General features: G+C 41.8%; 1 protein-coding gene and 1 long non-coding RNA gene across 2 annotated transcripts in view; one reads left to right on the plus strand and one right to left on the minus strand.

Annotated features, from left to right (window-relative positions):
* LOC129839430 (uncharacterized) overlaps positions 1-23,015 on the plus strand; it is a 200,586-nt gene that overhangs the window by 64,284 nt on the left and 113,287 nt on the right. The gene's annotated exons all lie outside the window — the stretch shown is intronic.
* On the minus strand, positions 682-22,240 carry tpcn3 (two pore segment channel 3). Its single transcript, XM_055906811.1, has 19 exons — positions 21,748-22,240; positions 20,816-20,898; positions 20,357-20,471; positions 19,748-19,876; positions 18,478-18,594; positions 18,205-18,323; positions 13,985-14,086; positions 12,370-12,496; positions 11,378-11,582; positions 10,931-11,075; positions 6,239-6,424; positions 5,693-5,757; positions 4,439-4,526; positions 4,126-4,195; positions 3,207-3,426; positions 2,782-2,872; positions 2,397-2,510; positions 1,865-1,977; positions 682-1,485 (listed from the first exon to the last, which is right to left on the minus strand). Exons 1-19 carry the CDS (start codon positions 21,868-21,870, stop codon positions 1,346-1,348), a joined length of 2,352 nt encoding a protein of 783 aa, XP_055762786.1. The 5' UTR covers positions 21,871-22,240; the 3' UTR covers positions 682-1,345.

Below are 23,015 nucleotides of genomic sequence, written 5' to 3' on the forward strand. Positions count from 1 at the left end.
TATCTTTGTAGTAACTGGGTGTATTGATACACCATCCAAAGTGTAATTAATAACTTCACCATGCTCAAAGGGATATTCACTGTCTTTTAAAAAATAATAATAATAATAATAATAATAATAATTTACCCCCATCTAGCAATAGGTGCCCTTCTTTGTGAGGCATTGGAAAACCTCCCTGGTCTTTGTGGTTGAAATCCACTGCTCGACTGAGGGACCTTACAGATAATTGCATGTATGGGGTAGTGACAAGGTACCGTAGTCATTAAAATAAATCATGTTAAAACACTTATTGCACACGGAGTCCATGCAATTTACTCCTGAACTTGAATAGGCTTGCAATAACAAAGGGATTGAATAATTGACATCTCAGCTTTTCATTTATGAATTTGTAAAAATACCCCATAATGCATTGTGTAGGCCAGTGACATTTTTTTTTATTGCCTGTAAACACAACAAAAGTAGAACAAGCTAAGGGGTGTGAATACTTTGAAGGCACTGTAGCTATCCAACCGTTTCCAATCGCAATAATCACTGCACGGTGTCAGGTAGGGTAGGCTATGCACCAAACGGCCAAAGTTTACTTGAAAAAGTGACTGATGTCAGAGCAAACCAATCTCTAGTAAATTAATGCTTGGTTACATGAAATGTTGGTTTGGCTGCACATAATACATCACAAGAAAGCCCTTAGCTGGCATGCTTTATTAATAGAGAAATAATGATGTACATATAGATACATAGATAATAGATAATCAAACATCATTTGATTTATCTATTATCATTACAGAGTAATGGTTGGATGTGACTGAACTTCGAGGGCTGGTTCCTTGGACACAGATTAAACAATTGAGATTCTGCATTGAACATGTTTTTTAGTCCAGTAGAAGGCCTGATCTGTATCCGGTAAACTTTGCATAAATGACAATAGAAATAAAGTAAAAATAAATGAGTAAAGTCTGTATTCGAGTCAGATTTCCCAATAGACACAACCATTTATGCTGCATCAAATTACCCTGAGTAGATATTCCATTTGATATCATTTCAGTTTTCCCTTCATGACAGAGATTATCAAACAGCATTTGATAATCTATACTTAAACAAGAATACAATCTCATTTTTGATGAATGTGGATTGTGTGAGAGATTTACAAAAATAAGTAAATGAAAGAAAAATAGCTAGCTAAATATCACAGAGGAATATTACCCGTTTAAAGTGTATTGTGTTTTACATAAACCTCTAGAAATATTTCATAAAATATAGTATTAGGTATGATAATATAAGGCATTCCAGTAAAAAAACAGAAAGCTAAATTAGAGTATTTGTGTATTTATTCCCTTTCTGACCACGGCTATACAGAATCAAAGTTTGGATTTGGGAAGTTCAGATTTGATGGGTTATTGGGATCGAAATCTTCGTCTTCCGCAAAATCCTCTGGGTCTAGGTCCGCCTCAAACATCCTCTGTAACAAACCATCCACGGTTTTGTATCCTGGGAGGAAGCAGGCAGAAAGCTGAGATCAGTACAGATGGTTAAAAGGGAAGGTCCTATTCAGGTAGAACTTGTCTAACAAAAAACACAGATGTACATTTTCCTATTGAAAACACAGGTTTTTGATAACCTTTTTCAGGGTAGTAAATCATAATTCATCACATACTGTGTAAACTATGATGATTCAATGTGATTCTATGATTGTGCATTCAGAATACACAACACATTATAGCAGCCATAATATTTGAAAATGCATGAATTTTCATATGCATATTTCCATACACGTTAATAGATTTCCAAGGTATAAAATGATGGTATGATACATACCACTATACAGGTGATTCAGACAGTGCTACAATGAATTCTCCTCAAAGCTTACTTTTACAGGCGATCTTGAACATGAGTGCAGGTTTTTCCTTGGTCGACTCAGAGGTGCCCATATCATTGTCGTTCGTTTCCATGGCATCCACCAAGTTTCCATCCAGTTTCTCTCTGATTGGCACAAAGAGAAAGCACAATAACATCAAGATAAACACGGCTGTTCAGGAGGATACATCATTACAGAACGTTCTGATGTTCTGAAATGTTTTGCATAGATTGTAGCAACTATGATTGTCATGTTGAATAGGAAATCGTATCAACTCGATTCATCACGTTTCTATCTGGAACACTGAATATTTCACCTCACTGAACATCCCCCAGTCTGCCACATCTACTGGCCAATAAGCAATTAGCAAACCCTTTATTTTAAGGCAGTGCATCATGAATACTGTATGTGGTTTAGCTTGGAACATGACTCATGGCTACAGGAAATTATGCATGCTACACTTTCACCCCTCTGACTCAATACGAAATCAAGCCATGGCATAAAAAATTATTCTTCTCTAATTGCAAAACTATCAGGCACGTACTGTTTGACGCCCAATTCCAGTTCCTCAATTTTCTTTTCCAGTGAAGATTGTAGATTACTTTGGTCTACGGTGTACTCCACGAAGAAGGCTTCCAGGACGAAAGCGATGAAAATACTGAGGGGGAAAAAAGCATGCGATACTCAATTCTCAAAGTGAGTTATCAAATACCAAGTCACATCACCACCTCCTAGGTACTCCTGCAGATCTGAAACTATTACATGGGTATAAGCAATATGGCGGACATTCCTCCAAGCCAATCAAAAGATTGGGGGGGGGGGGGGGGGGGGTGTAATAGGAGCTAGGGGTCGATTTGTAATTCAGCAATAGAGTATCATTGAGAAATGTTTGTTTGGTTCTCAGTATTTCAAAGGAAACTTGTTCTTACTTGATAATGATGATGACAACTACAATATGGAAGAGGACGAAGAACATCCTGGCTGAGATGTGAGTGACTGCGGTGAAACCGCTGGACAGCAGTGGGACCAACATTAAAGAAAATAATAAGACAGTAACAATTCTTCACCGAGCGGTCAAGTTAGCCTGGCAACTTTGAGAAACACTGAGAAACGACCCAGTTGTCTGGGTCCTAAAATAAGCCATGAAGACTGTTTAGTAAAGAAAAAGGAGTTACAGTGCAGTTTCATCTCATTTTTAACCCTCTACACACTGTAAAGTTTTAGTCAGTGACCACTGCTTACTGTACATCACAGTACACAATTTCAATCTTGGAGCAACATTTTCACAAGAGTACATAAAAAGTATTGGTTTTTAGCTTAATATCTGTATTTCCCCAAGCTTGGAAAAGGATATCATGCCACTGGTTGACCACGGTGAGTTCCAGTAGGAGGATAAAAGAGGAAACGACGTCGTTAAAGTTGTTCCTGCAGTAGTTGTGCTTGGCGAACACTGAGTTTTTGAGCAGAGGGTTTCCACAGAATGCCTTAGCCGGATCAGTGGAGTTGGCCTCGAAAAAGAGTATTTTCCCTTTGAACAGCTCCATTCCCACCATGGCGAATATGTAATAGACCACCTGAAAAATACATGGGACAACTATGCAGTCAATCAATCAGTTGCAACACAGGATTACATAGAGGGATATTTCACTCCAATCAATTGTCTGATGTTTTCAGCCATCATAATACAGTAATGTAAATATGAGTCAATGACCAGGACCATCTCATTTGTAGATCCAGCTGTATGGCATAATCCAAAATGAACAGAAGACATAAGCACCACAATTATAATCCTTATCTTTTCCATTCATTTAGGGTTGAGGCATATAGCTGGATATACATAGCTCATAGATTGGGAATTTGATTCATCTTGACCTTTGACACTTGGAAGGGATATCCGATGATTTCAATCTCATGAGCTTAGTTCAACTGAACCCAAAATACAGTATAAGCTTGTTTTACTCCAATGTTTGTAAACAAAGTAAATGTAAAACACCATATAGGCTCAAAACATGGTTCCAGCTATAATTACAATTTCATGGATGGTCAGTCCTTGCATCCATAGCTTTGTCGATGAATTTGAGAGTGGTTACATTTCTCCAGCCCCATCCCTCAGCTTTTTAGTGAAACAGTGGAGGGGAGTACACTTTGTTATCCTGATTGTCACTTTAAGCTCAATATGCAGGAATAGGGTCACACTTTGGTCCATAAATATCATTAATAAAACACAATAACTTCTTGGTGTAATTTAACTTAACTACACACTAACAACTTACGATAATGAGCTGTCCGAATGTGAGTATCGTTGGTCCAATCTTGATGAGGGTGTTGATGATGGCACGGAACCTGAGGGGAGAGAGAGAACATCAGGAAAAGTTCCACGTCCAAGTCTATGAATAAGAATATCAAAATCAACCATATCCGACTTGTATAGGTCTTTCTGCAAATTCATTTTGTCACAGTAGCTACTGCAGATACTAGCGCTGGTAGTTAAGGGAAACGGTTTGATAATGTTTCACATCTTAATGTTGAAGCCCACACACACCAGACACTGCTCATACAGGAAATGGAAGTACTTGACCTCCTAACCTTTTGATGTTGTCCACCACTCGTATGAGCCTCAGGATGCGCAGGATGAACACAATGTCTAGGATCTGACGGCTGGTGTAGCCTCCAGCTGGGACAAACCACATGAACATCACAACGTGAGCGCCCGGCAGACTCGGAGGGCTAAATCATTTTACATGCATGTGTTCTATGCTGCAAGAGGGCACCGACGATAGCATAGAGACAAAAAGGACACAAAGAAAATAAACAGCATCCCAAGTCAACATAGGAGGCAGATGTTTGATTTATAGCGCTTTTCAACAAGCTCCTCACAGTAGGAAACACCTCATCCATCGCCAATGTATACCACCCACTACCAATGTCCTTATATACTATACTGATTTTTCAATAATGTAATTGATGAGTATCTATCAGAAGTCATCAATAAAACATAAATAAAGTACTCTTTTAATCTTTCATTGTACTTTTTCTCATTTTCAAAAATGAAACATAACGATGACCCCTCATTCAATAGATTTAAAATAATACATGAAAGGGTCAAAGAGCTATGGGCAACAGAAACAATAGGGTGACTCCAACAAACCAATGAGAGGCTTACTATAGGTGACCTTCCACTCCTGCTTCCCAGAGCCAGCACAGCTTTGAAATAACGTAACACCCCAATGTTAGCTCAATGTCAACAGCAGGCAGCATTAACAATGAGCGGCCATCAGAGGGTGGCTCATGAGGAACAGCAAACCGCACACAAAAATGGGCAATTAAGTTGGATATTGTATTTGCCTTAATATAAACAATGACGGTAAAAGTTCTCTCAAATGGCATGATGGACTACAATCTGAAATGTAGGCACACTGCTGCTGAGCCCTTAAAGAAAAATAACAAAGAAATAACAATTTACTGTTTGTGAGGAAAGAGTGGAAGTCATCGATAACACAATGTGCTAGATTTAAAGACATATTGGGCCGGTTTCCCCCGGACGCAGATTATGCCTAATCCTGGAATAAAAAGCATGCTCAATGGAGAATCTAATGGAATTCTAATCCAGGACTACGTTTAGTCTGTGTCCAGGAACATGGCCCATTTTGGTTTTGAATCCTCAAACTTAAAAATATGTAGTAGTACACTGCTGCACTGGGCGTCGATGACATGGATGTCAATTAAGGCCTGATAGGTGGGGGGGGCCACCTCTCTGATTCAGAGGGTTTGGGTTAAATGTCAAAGACCTGACTAGGTATCCCCTTTCCCTTCCCTAACACAGATTTAGGTTTTACTTACATAATTTCACTGCTGAATTGATGATCATAGCAATCAAGGCAGTGATGACAATGATGGTGTCAAACCTGTGTGCATAGTGGTGAGGAAGATATTACTACACAAGTAACTAAACCGAAGCAGAAACGGTCTCCTTTCATTGCAATTCAATCCTCATATACCTAATCAGCTAGTACCACTTAAGTACGCAAGCCTTGGTCACAGAATTAGGGATTCTGCATCTACATGGCGTAAGGGGAACATAAAACTTTGCTACTAATATTGAGCAGACCTGGGTTGTATCTTTCTTTCAACTTTAGCCGTGCTTGATTGAGCTTGGAACAGTCAAAAAAGTGCAGACCCTCAAAACGCTCAAAGTATTTGAAGGGAAAACAACAAATTATACTACTACTGCCTACATAAAGGGTTGGTTTCCCAGATTAAGATTGAGTTTTGTCCTGGATTAAAAAGCAAGCTCAATGGAGATTCTTCAGTAAGCATGCTTTTTAGTCCAGGACTAGGCTTAAATCGCTGCCCGCGTAACCGGACAAAAATGCTTGGGATTCTCACCAGTTCCAGAACTGGTGTCTGGAGAAGAAGGCGCGCGGTTCGAAGCTGTACAGTTTGAGGAGGATCTCTAGGAGATAGAGAACCAGGAAAGCCCACTCTACGTTGGCTATCAGCGGGTCCTCCTCATCCAGGCCGATGAACACCGCGTTAACCAGGATGATCAGGTCGTAGGTGTACATGAACGCCCTGGATATCACACACACACACACACACACGGAAAGAAACACAAAGATATACAGTGCCTTGGGAAAGTATTCAGACCCTTTGATTTTTTCCCACATTTTGTTACGTTACAGCCGTATTCTAAAATGGATTAAATACATAAAAATCCTCAACCTACACACAATACCCCATAATGACAAAGCAAAAATCAGGTTTTTAGAAATGTTTGCACATTTATTAAAAATAAAACAGAAATACCTTATTTACATAAGTATTCAGACCCTTTGCTATGAGACTCGAAATTGAGCTCAGGTGCATCCTGTTTCCATTCATCATCCGTGAGATGTTCCTCCAACTTGTTTGGAGTCCACCTGTGATACATTTAATTGATTGGACAAGATTTGGAAAAGTACACTTCTGTCTATATAAGGTCCCACAGTTGAGAGTGAATGTCAGAGCAAAAACCAAGCCATGAGGTCAAAGGAAATTGTCCGTAGAGCTCCGAGACAGGATTGTGTCGAGGCACAGATTTGGGGAAGGGTACCATAAAATGTCTGCAGCATTGAAGGTCCTCAAGAACACAGTGGCCTCCATCATTCTTAAAGTGGAAGAAGTTATATACCACCAAGACTCTTCCTAGAGTTGGCCGCCTGGCCAAACTGAGCAATCGGGGGAGAAGGGCCTTCGTTAGGTAAGTGACCAAGAACCCTGTCATGCTGACAGAGCTCTAGAGTTCCTCTGTGGAGATGGGAGAACCTTCCAGAAGGACAACCATCTCTGCAGCACTCCACCTATCAGGCCTTTATGGTAGAGTGGCCAGAAGGAAGCCACTCCTCAGTAAAAGGCACATGACAGCCGCTTGGAGTTTGCCAACAGGCACCTAAAGACTCTCAGAGCATGAGAAACAAGATTCTCTGGTATGATGAAACCAAAATGCAACTCTTTGGCCTGAATGCATCTGGAGGAAACCTGGCATCATCCCTACGGTGAAGCACGGTGGTGGCAGCATCATGCTGTGGGGGTGTTTTTCAGTGGCAGGGACTGGGAGACTAGTCAGGATCGAGGCAAAGATTAACGGAGCAAAGTAGAGAGATCCTTGGTGAAAAGCTGCTCCAGGGCACTCAGGACCTCAGACTGGGGCAAAGGTTCACCTTCAACAGGCAAAGGTTCACCTTCAACAACTTCAACAACTACTCAACAACTACTTTTAAACTCGGACAAAACAGAGAGGCTTGTTCTAGGTCCCAAGAAACAAAGAGATCTTCTGTTAAATCTGACAATTCATCTTGATGGTTGTAAAGTCGTCTCAAATAAAACTGTGAAGGACCTCGGCGTTACTCTTGACCCTGATCTCTCTTTTGACGAACATATCAAGACTGTTTCAAGGACAGCTTTTTTCCATCTACGTAACATTGCAAAAATCTGAAATTTTCTGTCCAAAAATGATGCAGAAAAATTAATCCATGCATTTGTTACTTCTAGGTTAGACTACTGCAATGCTCTACTTTCCGGCTACCCGGATAAAGCACTAAATAAACTTCAGTTAGTGCTAAATACGGCTGCTAGAATCCTGACTAGAACCAAGAAATTTGATCATATTACTCCAGTGCTAGCTTCCCTACACTGGCTTCCTGTTAAGGCAAGGGCTGATTTCAAGGTTTTACTGTTAACCTATAAAGCGTTACATGGGCTTGCGCCTACCTATCTTTCCGAGTTGGTCCTGCCGTACATACCAATACGTACGCTACGGTCACAAGACGCAGGCCTCCTAATTGTCCCTAGAATTTCTAAGCAAACAGCGGGAGGCAGGGCTTTCTCCTATAGATCTCCATTTTTATGGAACAGTCTGCCTACCCATGTGAGAGACGCAGACTCGGTCTCAACCTTTAAGTCTTTACTGAAGACTTATCTCTTCAGTAGGTCATATGATTGAGTGTAGTCTGGCCCAGGAGTGTGAAGGTGAACGGAAAGGCTCTGGAGCAACGAACCGCCCTTGCTGTCTCTGCCTGGCCGGTTCCCCTCTCTCCACTGGGATTCTCTGCCTCTAACCCTGTTACAGGTGCTGAGTCACTGGCTTACTGGTGCTCTTTCATGCCGTCCCTGGGAGGGGTGCGTCACTTGAGTGGGTTGAGTTACTGACGTGATCTTCCTGTCTGGGTTGGCGCCCCCCCTTGGTTTGTGCTGTGGTGGAGATCTTTGTTGGCTATACTCGGCCTTGTCTCAGGATTATAAGTTGGTGGTTGTAGATATCCCTCCAGTGGTGCGGGGGCTGTGCTTTGGCAAAGTGGGTGGGGTTATATCCTTCCTATTTGTCCCTGTCCGGGGGTATCTTCGGATGGGGCCACAGTGTCTCCTGACCGCTCCTGTCTCAGCCTCCAGTATTTATGCTGCAGTAGTTTGTGTCGGGGGGCTAGGGTCAGTTGGTTATACCTGGAGTACTTCTCCTGTCTTATCCAGTGTCCTGTGTGAATTTAAGTATGCTTTCTCTAATTCTCTCGTTCTCTCTTTCTTTCTCTCTCTGAGAACCTGAGCCCTAGGACCATACGTCAGGACTACCGGGCATGACGACTCCCTGCTGCCCCCAGTCCGCCTGGCCTTGCTGCTATTCCAGTTTCAACGGTTCTGCCTGCGGTTACGGAACCCCTACCTGTCCCAGACCTGCTGTTTTCAACTCTTAATGATCGGCTATGAAAAGCCAACAGATTTATTCCTGATTTTTATTTGACCATGCTTGTCATTTATGAACATTTTGAAAATCTTGGCTCTCTAATTTTCTCCTTCTCTCTTTCTTTCTCTCGGAGGACCTGAGCCCTGGGACCATACGTCGGGACTGCCGGGCGTGGTGGCTCCTTGCTGTCCCCAGTCCGCCTGGCCTTGCTGCTGTTCTGCCTGCGGTTATGGAACCGCCACCTGTCCCAGACCTGTTGTTTTTCAACTCTTAATGATCGGCTATGAAAAGCCAACTGAATATTATTCATGATTATTATTTGACCATGCTTGTCACTTATGAACATTTTTGAACATCTTGGCATAGTTCTGTTATAATCTCCACCCGGCACGGCCAGAAGAGGACTGGCCACCCCTCATAGCCTGGTTCCTCTCTAGGTTTCTTCCTAGGTTTTGGCCTTTCTAGGGAGTTTTTCCTAGCCACCGTGCTTCTACACCTGCATTCTAGCTGTTTGGGGTTTTAGGCTGGGTCTCTGTACAGCACTTCGAGACATTAGCTGATGTACGAAGGGCTATATAAAATAAACTTGATTGATTGATTGAACAGGACAACGACCCTAAGCACACAGTTAAAACCTCTTCGGGCTAGGGGGTGGTATTTTCACATCCGGATGAAAAGCGTGCCCAAAGTAAACTGCCTGCTACTCAGGCCCAGAAGCTAGGATATGCATATAATTGGTAGATTTGGATGGAAAACACTCTAAAGTTTCTAAAACTGTTAAAATTATGTCTGAGTATAACCAAACTTATTTGGCAGGCGAAACCCGAGGACAAACCATCCAGGATTTTTTTGTTTGTTGAGGTGACTGTTTTCAATTGGTTTTCTAAGTGAATCTAGATTTCTGAGGCATCTGGTTGCAGTTCATATGGCTTCCACTAGATATCAACAGTCTTTAGAAATTGGTTGATGTTTTTCCTTTGAGAAATTAAGAAGTAGCCATTTCCTTTCTGGGTGGATAGCCAAGTGGACTGTTTTGTTTGGGGCGCGTGACCTGAAGCTCGCTCCACTTTCATTTTATCCGCTATTGAACGCAGTTTATCCCATCTTATATTTTATGGATTATTTACATTTTAAAATACCTAAAGTTGGATTAGTTGAAACACGGTGGCTGGATTAACAAGAAGTTAAGCTTTAATTTGGTGTATTGCACCTGTGATTGTATGAAAGTTAAATATCATTTTTTTTAAAATTGAATTTCGCGCTCTGCAATTTCACCGGATGTTGTCGAAACGTTCCGCTAGCGGAACCCCCAGCCGAAACAGGTTAAGACAACACAAGAGTGGCTTCGGGACAAGTCTCTCTAAGTCCTTGAGTGGCACAGCCAGAGCCCGGACTTGAACATCTCTGTAGAGACCTGAAAATAGCTGTGCAGCTATGCTCCCCATCTAACCTGACAGAGTTTGAGAAGAAATGGGAGAAACTCCCCAAATAGAGGTGTGCCATGCTTGTAGTGTCATACCCAAAAAGACTCAAGACTGTAATTGCTGCCAAAGGTGCTTCAACAAAGTACTGAGTAAAGGGTGAGAATTCTTATGTAAAATGTGATATGTTATTTACTTTAAATAAATTAGCAAACATTTCTAAAAACCTGTTTTTGCCTTGTCATTATGAGGTAGTGTGTGTAGATTGAAGAAAACAAAACAATATATTTTAGAATAAGGCTGTAACAAAATGTGGAAAAAGTCAAGGGGTCTGAATACTTTTCGAAGGCACTGTCTACTTTCAGATACTTTCACACGCGCCCCCAAACCTCTTCCCTGTACGTCTGCTGAGTAACGTCTACACTCATTGGGTGCACTCACCTGTGCTGGACCATGCGGCAGACGAGACGACTGGGGGAGGAGAGATAGAGAGAGGGGAGCCATGTCTTGAGGGGGTGAGGCCGTGACTTCATCATGATCACCTGGATGTTCAGGAGGTCCGCAAGCTGAACAAATGCCACTTTCCCTGCACAGGTGGATGGATGGATTAAATGAATTAAGGCTTCAGCTCAAAGCAGGTGCTGCATTTGTCATCTTGGGTAACACTACGGTCGCGTTCCAGGGTAACTACATTGCAGGCATTGCATTGCATGAACCAATGGTTGTGTACCATGTCAGTGACTGGGAATTTTGACTTCAAATGGCTATATCATATGATGTGGATGTTAGCTGACATATTAAACACCTATACAGGTCCATCTGCAATTTACTCAGCATGTAACACAGCTTTGTGTGGATCTCTCTGTGAAGTAGACGCCAACCACTCACCTATGCAGCCTTTGTTGTTGTCGTCGGAGACGCTCCACAGAAGCTCCCTGTGAGCGTTGCTGATGTCCGGCTGGACGAACCGCACAAGCTGGTTCCAACAGGCCTGGCTTACCACAGGCTCCTCCTCTCCCTTCCTCTCCTGCAGCACGCCGAAGGCACGCACCATCTTGTGCCTCTTGGCCCTGACGAGCTGCCGAACTTCTTCCTGATTGGGTACATAGGATAGGAATAGGATGAAGTTGCCCGTAGACACTGATCTTGGCTCAGTTTAGCATTTACCCCACAAATGGTTGAGGTTAGGAATGGGGGAGGGGATCCTAGACCTGGACCTAGAGGAAACTTCACCACAAAGCACATGGGTAAAGTGACATCACTTGACCTACAACCTCAGATCAGTGAAGACGAAGGAAAGCATACTTTAGACTACAAACACCCACCTAGGGAAAGTGATGAGAGGTTATCATAAATGAGTCCTTTTAGACACCACACAATTATCAGCCGCTCACTTTTCTCACCAACTCAGCGGGCTTGTGGTTAGAGTGTCCGCCCTGAGATCGGAAGGTTAGGAATTCGATGACCAGCGGCGTCATACCAAAGACTGTAAAAATGGGACCTGGTGGGTCTCTACTTGGCACTTAGCATTAAGGAGATTTGAGGGTAAGGCCCTGCGATAGACTAGCATCCTTTCTTGGGGGGTGTACTTGTACACCAAGCTGCCTTAAGCTAGAGCCAGGAGATTCTCCTATGAGCCATTCCATCTCACACAAGCCAAGGCTACTTACATTTTAAAGTCACCAATATTGAATTTCATAATAAAACACAAAAGCACTCAAAATAGCTACCTTTAAGCAACAACCTATCAAAGTTGTGACGTTCAACTAGCTCATTCAGACACGCTCTGACACAGAATGAAACAAATCATATCAGAACCAACAAAAGGAGCAAATCTGCAAAGAAATTGCTTATATCATTGTCGTGTCCACCCACTCTACCTTCAGGTACTTTTTGTAGTTGTTGTACACGACCGCCAAGAACACTGACATGAAGATGTAGGTGTTGATGAGGATATAGGTGATGAAGAACACAGCAAAGAAAACGCTGAAGTTGTACGCTGGCATCCTACGTAGGGAAATAAAGACAAAAATACAAAAAGATTTGTCCACGTAAGTGTCTGTATATTAAAGATTAAACAATTAAATGACTCATGTGATATTTTACAGTTTAGTCATTTAGCAGAGGCTCTTATCCAGAGCGACTAACAACCAGTTTATTCAACTTCAGTAGGCAAAACCCACCATGTATCACCATCATTGCAATTATAATCTACTCCCAGCAAAATTGTTGTAGGTTTATTAGGTACACCACCCTTTCACGGAAATGGTTCGCTCCTACAGACAGGGAGTCACGTGGCCGTGGCTTGCTATATCAAGCAGGCAGATAGGCAGAGACATTCAATTACTGTTCAATTGAACATTAGAATGGCAAAACAAGAGACTTAAGCAACTTTGAACGTGGTATGATCGTCAGTCCTAGGTGCGACGGTTCCAGTATCTCAGAAATGTCCGTCTACCTGGCCTTTTCACGCGCGCCAGTGTCTAGGGTTTACCGAGAATGGTGCATCCGTCCACAAATCGGTAAATAACGGCGCAGTACAACAGTGGTGTGCAGAACGGCATCTCGGGAATGCACAACTCGTCGGTCTTTGACACGGATGGGCTATAACACCCGGTTTCATTCCTATCAACTAATAACAAAAATAAGCAGCTCCAGTGGGCACGCGATCACCAACACTGGACAATTGAGGAGTGGAAAAGCATTGCCTGGTCTGACAAATCAAAGTTCCTGTTGCGTCATATTGGTGGCAAAGTCAAGATTTGGCCTAGACAGCATGGGTCCATGGCTCAATCCTGCTTGGTTTCAAAGGTATGGGCTGGTGGTGGTAGGGTAATGTTTTCCTAGTACACGTTAGGTCCCTTGAGCAACGTTTCCATGCCCCGAAGAATTCAGGCTGTTATGGAGGCAAAGTGTGATCTGACACAGTACTATATGGATGTACCTAATAAACTGGCCACTGAGTGTATATAGAAAGGGGCATGCACTTTGAGCTTAAAGTTGCACTACAAATCAAAAGTCATACAGTTAAAGCTAGAATCCTTAAATGCTACATCCATTTTCTGACCTTTAAATTAATGATAAATACCCATTAATTCTTAAAGATTAACTGAAATGCCTTATGAGCTCAGTCCAACTGTCATACTCCATCAGAACCCAAAACATAAGATTGTTTACAAACATTGGAGTAAAAACAAACACTGTCTAGCCTCAAAACATAGTTAAAACTATATTTGTGATATAGTGGATGGTCATCCCTTGCATTGATATGCTCTGTCTATGAATTTGACAGTGGTTACATTTCTCAAAGCCCATCCCTAAGCTTTTTACCAAAACAGAGGTGGGGTGCCAGCTTTGTTATTTTTTCAATTAAGGATTCTAGCTTTAAAAAGAAGAATTCAAATATTGCTAGATTTCATAACAAAAAAAATCACAATAAAGTCTTAACAAAAATCATAAGGAAATATGGTTGGATAATGTATCCAGGGTACTCACATGATATCCGGGCTGTTGGCAGTCGTGACTAGGACATAGAGATCAAAGACAATCTCCAGATAGTTGGTGAAATAGGGGCGTCCCTCTATTGTTTTAAGGCCCCTAGGGAGAAAGCAGCAGCACAAATGTGGTGTGCATTATGTCCAACAACAATGCCCCCCCCCCCACCAAAATAAAACTAAATAAAAGGGCAACTTGATCCTAGCCCCCTCCCTCTTTGCAAACAGGAAGTATGGATGGATGTCCTCTACTAACCACACAAGGACGGTGTAGGATGACATAACCATCATAAAGAAAAACAGTGCTCCGAGGGGCTAAGATTAGGTTTGGGATAGAAAAGCTGATTCTAGACCTTCTCTTATAGAGGCAACTACAATAGTTTTCAGAGCAACTTTATGAAGTGCTATGCATTTGGTAGTAATTCTTTGCTTGCCAACTATACCAGACCAGCATGGGTGCAGGCTTTTGTTCCAACCCATCATGAACACGCCTGATTCAACTAATAAAAGGCTTGGTAGAATAGGAGTTGAATCAGATTTGTTAACCCTAGTTTTGTTTTTTAAATTTCTTATTTTTTTAAGTAAAAAATTGTTTGCTTCCCTACCCCAAGTTTTCATGTGTGGGTCAAATATGACCCGTATGTATTTCCTATGGAATCCACTGCATTGCACTCGTCAAACTGACTTTTCTTTGTTACAACAATAAAATCAAAGTGATTAATATAATCTTGTTTTTAATGTTCATTAATCACCGTTTTCATTTCTCCTTTTTAACTCATTGAGTAAAAGCAGTTTCATAAAGGGGCTCATAAGAATGTAGACAGATATACAGTTGAAGTCGGAAGTTTACATACACCTTAGCCAAATACATTTAAACACTTTTCACAATTCCTGACATTAATCCTAGTAAAAATTCCCTGTTTTAGGTCAGTTAGGATCACCACTTTATTTTAAGAATTTGAAATGTCAGAATAATAGAAGAGATAGAATGATTTATTTCAGCTTTTATTTCTTTCATCACATTCCCAGTGGGTCAGAAGTTTACATACACTCAATTAGTTTTTGGTAGCATTGCCTTTAAATTGTTTAACTTGGGTCAAACGTTTCAGGTAGCCTTCCACACGCTTCCCACAATAAATTGGGTGAATTTTGGCCCATTCCTCCTGACAAAGCTGGAGTCAGGTTTGTAGGCCTCCTTGCTCGCACACACTTTTTCAGCTCTGCCCACAAATGTTTTATAGGATTGAGGTCAAGGCTTTGTGATGGCCACTCCAATACCTTGCCATTGTTGTCCTCAAGCCATTTTGCCACAACTTTGGAAGTATGCTTGGGGTCATTGTCCATTTGGAAAACCCATTTGCGACTAAGCTTTAAACTTCCTGACTGATGTCTTGAGATGTTGCTTCAATATATCCACATAACTTTCCACCTCATGATGCCATTTATTTTGTGAAGTGCCCCAGTCCCTCCTGCAGCAAAGCACCCCCACAACAGGATGCTGCCACTCCCGTGCTTCACGGCTGGGATGGTGTTCTTCGACTTGCAAGCGTCCCCCTTTTTCCTCCAAACATAACGATGGTCATTATGGCCAAACAGTTCTATTTTTGTTTCATCAGACCAGAGGACATTTCTCCAAAAAGTACATCTTTGTCCCCATGTGCAGTTGCAAACCCTAGTCTGGCTTTTTTTAATGGCGGTTTCGGAGCAGTGGCTTCTTCCTTGCTGAGCGGCCTTTCAGGTTATGTCGATATAGGACTCGTTTTGCTGTGGATATAGATACTTTTGTACCCGTTTCCTCCAACATCTTCACAAGGTCCTTTGCTGTTGTTCTGGGATTGATTTGCACTTTTCGCATCAAAGTACGTTCATCTCTAGGAGACAGAACGCATCTCCTTTCTGAGCGGTATGACAGCTGCGTGGTCCCATGGTGTTTATACTTGCGTACTATTGTTTGTACAGATGAACGTGGTACCTTCAGGCGTTTGGAAATTGTTCCAAAGGATGAACCAGACTTGTGGAGGTCTACAATCTTTTTTCTGAGGTCTTAGCTTATTTCTTTTGATTTTCCCATGAAGCAAAGAGGCACCGAGTTTGAAGGTAGGCCTTGAAATGCATCCACAGGTACACCTTCAGTTGACTCAAATTATGTCAATTAGCTTATCAGAAGCCATGACATCATTTTCTGGATTTTTCCAAGCTGTTTAAAAGGCACAGTCAACTTAGTTTTTGTAAACTTCTGACCCACTGGAATTGTGATAGTGAATTATAAGTGAAATAATCTGTCTGTAAACAATTGTTGGAAAAATTACTTGTGTCATACACAAAGTAGATGTCCTAACCGACTTGCCAAAACTATAGTTTGTTAACAAGAAATTTGTGAAGTGGTTGAAAAACAAGTTTTAATGACTCCAACCTAAGTGCATGTAAACTTCCGACTTCAACTGTGCAACCAAAATGGTTTAACAGATGCTGGATGAGGAAGCCATTTGTGCCTCTGACTCAGAAGTATCTAATTCAGATGGCACAGACTATGTGCCTGTGGGTAAAGTTGGAGTTGTGGATGCACCTGGTAGTCCAGCTGTTCTAGAAGATTATACAGATGGGGAGAACTCCTCTGAGGAGGAGAGTGAGTAAAAAGGGGTCTTACTGGAGTGAACATCTCCCACCACTAAAGACAGGACCAGAATCCATAACATCCTGAGGATCTGCCCAGGGCCTGTGCCGGGGTCAACAGTTGTGTCACCAAAAGTTGCCTGGGATCTGTTCATTAGTGACAACATCATTGAGGAGGTCCTAAAGTGTACACATTTTTGAAGGATGAGGAAGAGCGACAGCAAAAGGGACAGAGTGGAGAGAGCTCAACAAAGAGGAACTAAAGGCCTTCATTGGTTTAACCCTCCTCTCAGGCATGGAGAACCGGTGGGATATCTCCACACGGGAGCTATTTTTGGATCCACTCCAGAATCCAATGTATAAGGCCACCATGTCGGTTCGGAAGATATGAGGATATCCGTCGATACCCGAGGCTTGATGACAAGAGGACCAGTGTGTTCAGAGAAGCAACGGACCACCTGGCAGCCTTCTGGTATGTGTGGGACCTTTTCCCGGACAAACTGTAGAGAAAGGTTCATCCCCAGCGATTGCGTCACAGTGGACGAGCAGTTTTCCTCCAGACGTGACACTTGGCATTCCGTCCAATGAGTTCAATCTTGGTTTCATCAGACCAGAGTATCTTGTTTCTCATGGACTGAGAGTCTTTATGTGCCTTTTGGCAAACTCCAAGCGGGCAATCATGTGCCTTTTACTGAGGAGTGGCTTCCATCTGGCCACTCAACCATAAAAGGCCTGATTGGTGGAGTGCTGCAGAGATGGTTGTCCTTCTGGAAGGTTCTCCCATCTCCACAGAAGAACTGAGGCAATGGAAAGCTGTGGGGTGATGAAAGAGAGCCATGCCACCACCACTCAGAGCAGCCAGGGCCAGAGGAGGAACAGGTGCCAGCTCTGCCCAAGCGCAAAGGATAGAAAAGTCAGCTGCTGGTGTTCTCAGTGCAACACATCCGTCTGCAAAGAGCACAGTCACAAGCTTGCTGTTTGTAACAAATGCATGGACTAAGACAGCATAAGTAAGCATCACACACACGCAAACTTTGTTCCTTTTAGTGTTCATGTTTTCTAAATTCACAATTGTCAGTGTTGTCATTTATATTGATGATGAACTTTGGATTTTCAAATAAATGCTTAGAAATATTATAAAACATGCTTAAGGTGGTTTTATTTTGTTCTTCATACTAAAAGGTTGAATGTGAAACTTTGATTGTAAGAAAAAGATGCTAATATTTTCAATATCCGTTATGGAATTTCATAATATGTTATCATTGAAATGTGTATCAAACTGTTGAAGAGCGACTAAAAACATTTTAAACAAAATAATAATTAAAAGGTCCAAATCATCACTCAAAATAATTATGTTCGACCAAATGGATAATATTTTAGACCCATATCAATAAAACACAGATATTACATTATCGGGTCATTTTGACCTGGCATATGCATTCTTGTGGCGCCATGTTTACTATGCATCCTAGGGTTAATGCTTGGCTGGAATAAAGGCCTGCATTTAGACCAGGCCTCTGCAGACAAAATGGTCACCCCTGTTCTAGATTTTACAATGCTGTCAGGTCATGCCCATATGACTTCCGGACATTCCTGATCCTGACTTACCTTTTCCCAAAGAGTTTGAGGGCCATGAGTGAGAACATGAGCACACTGAACATGAAAAGCAGGAAGACATAGAGGATCTGAGGCAGTGCGTTCCGGATGCTTCGGAACGCTCTCCGGAGCTGGAGGAAGGAAGAGAGAATGTGAGTGAGTGACAGAAAGGGGATACCTTGTCAGTTGTACAACTGAATGCATTAAACCGAAATGTGTCTTCCGCATTTAACCCAACCCCTCTGAATCAGGGGGAAAATGGTGTGTGTGACAGACAGACTTTACCTGTCGTCCCTCAGTGATATTGACCAGTAGGAGGGGCCTCAGTACCCGCGACCAGCGGACAGCGTAGAAACCACTGGCTTTCAACGCCCCATAAATTATCATATCAACAAGTGAGAGCTGAGGAGGAGAAAAATGACAATTATTACCTTGTTTCTTTCATTGTAATGGGAGTAGTTATTCAAAGCTAAATTCAAAATCGACTTCTAACGACTCCTGGAGATCAAAGTAAATTGTATAGATTTAGTGTGGTAATTGTATTGTAGCCATATTGTTTCCATCTATCCAATCCTGAAGCGGGTGAGTGTAATGGCTAGTGGTTGATTTGCAATTCAGCATTCTGGATTATTTCAGAGCAATTCTCAAACTTCCTAAATTGGAGCCCAGTGTTGGAAGTTGGAATTGGGTTCCAACATTGGGCTCCACTTTTCCACACACTGCTCAATCAAGAGTCAACACCACCCCAGTCATACAATTTACATTGAAATATGTTTTACCACCTTTATATATATATATATATCGCTACCAATACATGTTTGGATACATGGTCAATACAGGAGTTAGCAGTGTCCAACAGTGCATTCAAAATGAGTCATTTGTTTATTCTGAATCAAACTGAGTCATAGCGTTAACACTAGGCAGTAACTAGGAGTTGAGAATCCCTGACACAGGGAAACTGAGGGCTAAAGGTTGTTTCACAACAACGTGCAAAGCACTTCTCAGCACATTCTCAACTTGTCATACAGTTCCTTCAAATGCTGCTACACTGACAGTCACTGGGTGCATTTCCCAATTCCTTCTTGGCCAAAGTAGTATGCGATTTCTTTCAACGACCGAGACTAATACATGTTAGCAATACCTTGGTTTTGGATTTGATTCCAGTATTGTTCATATATGCAGAATATGTATAAGCTGTCGCCGGATAAGAAGTATTATAATAAATTAAAATGTATTATTCAGGCACCTGTATCTAGACAGAGATATGCATACTGAATCACAATGACCCTAGTGTTCATGTCTTGTGAGGAGAGGTAGGAGAGAGCAGAGCAGACAAGGAATTTCCAATGTAGTAGTTGGACAAATAAAGTTGTATTGTGCTATATTGTATTTCACTAAAGAACATGATAATACGCACTCCCTAAACTTGAGTACACCAGGGCTGGGCTGAAAAATAATACAGATAAGAAATGAGGTCCGCGGAATATTGCTGTTCCCCTGTGCTTTATTCCTGCACCTAAAAATTATTCTATTGCAGTAGTTGAGTCGCGCCTACCAAAATGATGACAAAGATGCAGATGTTCTTGGGGTCTTTCCAAAACCTTTCCCGGGGAATGACTTTGGCGTAATGCACAAGCCGAGCAGTGAAGGCTGCCAGACAGACAAGCTCGATCACTGAGGTCACCTGAGGGAGACAAAAACAATGTGTGCCTGCTATCAATTCAGGAAAAAAATGGTATATGCACAACCAATTGTTAGCAATTCAACTTAGTTTGACCGGGGTGGTGTTCATTTGGTGTAAACAGGAAAAAAATGCTTTGAAACAGGAGGGGTTACATGAACTTGTTCAATGAGAATATTTCAGTTTCAGAACATTTCTGCAATGTGCCCTAGGCCTAATGAACACGACCCTGGTACTCTCATCAAAAAACAGAGGTCACACACAGTGCTACACACAATACAACTGTCGGACAACTGTGGATATATTTAAAACATGAAAAGAGCAATACAACAAGCCTAAAGAAACTGGGTTATTTGTAACGGTTTCAAGAGACAATTCCTGCATACTGCTTGGAATGCTTCATTATCTCTCGGCCAAAATATTTGCGTTTTAAAAGACTGAGAATTGCACCAAGTTGAGAGGATTATCATTGTGGATATCTACCCATATTGGCAGAGGGACAACTGCTGGGTCTTCAAAGATGGCCAAAGCCAGGTCCACTAGGATGAAGGCATACACCAGGATCTGCAACCCCCAATGGTTATAGAGCAAGTACAATCTGTGGGGGAAAAAAGCAACAACCAGAATCATATTTCAACAGAATTATCCAATATTTTCAACCATATATAGTCAGAGAGAGGGTTGTCTTTTTCCCCGTCTGTTCCTCTCACACACACACACACACACACACACACACACACACACACACACACACACACACACACACACACACAGCCTATGATAGCAGGACTACCTTTAATGCTATCCTTAAGCTACAAGTGACAAGATTCTATCTATTTGTATTTATTCTAATACACGCTCTGTCTATTTCGATATATTCAACCAGTTGAATACTCTGGAAACTATAACCTAACATCATTAAACATAACCATCTCTACCTACCTTATAGCTTGAGGTGTTGTGTCAAAAAAGATGTTCCTGTTATACTGGGCGTCTGACACGTACACTGCTGCCAGGTCAAAATCCTGGAACACCCCCACAGACAATAAAAGCAGCCGGTGAATACTCTACGCAAATGAAACCTTTAGTATATATGCAATATCATAGCCATATCTAGACAACACAAAACAGTAGGGTCTTTAGGTTTATTATATGTATAAAGTGTCTCAAGGTAGGAATGCTGATCTAGGATCAGCACCCACCTGTCCATGTAAAAAGGTAAAACTGTGATCCCAAGTCAGCACGACCACTCGAAGACGCTTGAAAAATACAGGCGCTGGGTGAAAAAATGAAGTGTGTGATCCAACTGGTCAAGTCATGCAATGGGTACAGTTTATGATCATATGAATCCATGGGATCCTTGATGTCAGTAAAGCATTAGAGCAAATAGGGACATTGACTATGTATAATGTACATAGGCTGATAAGTGTCAAGGCAACACAGTCAACTGAAGATAATTAAGTAACGTTAGTGTGCAATGAACCAAAATTCTAATTTTAAGTGGAAAAGGCTCCGCCCAATATAGGCAAACAAACATGATGACATGTATAATATAAACGTTAAAGGAAAACACGCGTGGTGTGTTGGCTGTGACAAAACGGATTATTGCCATGCCAGTAAGAAAGCCTATAGTTGGAGTATGACTATTTCATGCATTATTATCATGATTTAAAAAAATATACAGCTTACAGTAGGCCAGAGCAACTTTATAAAACTATGCATATACGGTACTCTGCACGAACGCAAACAACTTACGTATGAGGTTATGTGATGAGACAACGACAGAAAGAAAATACTATATAACGTATCACTTGGAAATGTAACGGAGCACCGATAGGTGATACGTCAGCAACATTCTACAAAATATCACTTACACCCTTTGTCTTTCCGTTCACAGTTTCAGATGTATGTCCACTGTTTCTTATCCCCTTTCCATTTTCCGGCGCCTCTTCTGGAGTGATTTCCTTTTTATCTGGTTCAGACATTGTTTTTAGCATTACATTTCCCTTGAAAATGTACTTTTCTCCTCTTTCGTAGGCCTAGATAAACTATTCGCTCCTGTTAAGTTAGCAGGATATCCCGTGATTGAGTTGGGAGTCGTCCCCCCCAAAATTGTTATAACTCCTGTTTTCTTGCACGTTACTGCGTCTGCTACATATACGTCCCTCAAATATCACACGTTTTTGTCGAATTGAAGGCATGCTAACATTTTGACCTCCTGTCGTAATCGGAGGATGGAATAGCCTACTTTAAAAAAAAAAATTATAACAGAAAGATTGTGAAGGGAATGCTGTATGCCAGGATTTTTTATCTGTCATGTGACAATTTTAGCGGAAATAGCGGAGGAGAGACGAAACGTTATTGCATAAGTAGAGTTGCCAGAATGTGAGAACTCTTGGGATGTGAGAACTCAAGGTCCGTATAGCACTCGAATTAGAGAAAACATGATGTTAAAGTTAAACTGATGCTATACACAGTGTACAAAACATTAGGAACACCTGCTCTTTCCATGACAGACTGACCAGATGAATCCAGGTGAAAACTATGATCCCTTATTGATGGCACCTGTTAAATCCACTTCAATTAGTGAAGATGAAGGGGAGGATACAGGTTAAATATGGATTTTTAAGCCTTGAGATACTGGCGTGTGTATGTGTACCATTCAGAGGGTGAATTGGCAAGACAAAACATTTAAGTGCCTTTGAACGGTGTATGTTAGTCATAGATGCGGGAAGTAGGGGTGAACATCTCCTGCTCTGACTGCAAAGCTGGGAGCGACCGGGCCGCCTGTGAGTGCTTTGGGACGGGCCCCCACGGCAGCACCCGCTGCTCGTTGAGAAGAGTAAGAACGATACGTGCTTTCACGTCAGAGTCTCAAAGTCCCCAAAAACACCAGGAACAGTTGCTAGCTTTATTGAAAATTTGTCGCTAGAGGGGTCTGAATACTCGCTAAATAAAGCGACAAAGTTGCTAAGTTGGCAACACTGCACCTGGGGGCGATACTTTTCACAAAAGTAGTACACTGGACCTTTAATAGTCCTGTATTAGCAGTCTGATATGTGCCAGTGTGGGCAAAAAAATCCCAAACTATGATGGAAGTAGGTGACAGGAGCACCAGTTTGGGTGTGTCAAGAACTGCAAT

The sequence above is a fragment of the Salvelinus fontinalis genome, chromosome 3 (assembly GCF_029448725.1).
Source record: "Salvelinus fontinalis isolate EN_2023a chromosome 3, ASM2944872v1, whole genome shotgun sequence".
Lineage (NCBI taxonomy): Eukaryota > Metazoa > Chordata > Actinopteri > Salmoniformes > Salmonidae > Salvelinus > Salvelinus fontinalis.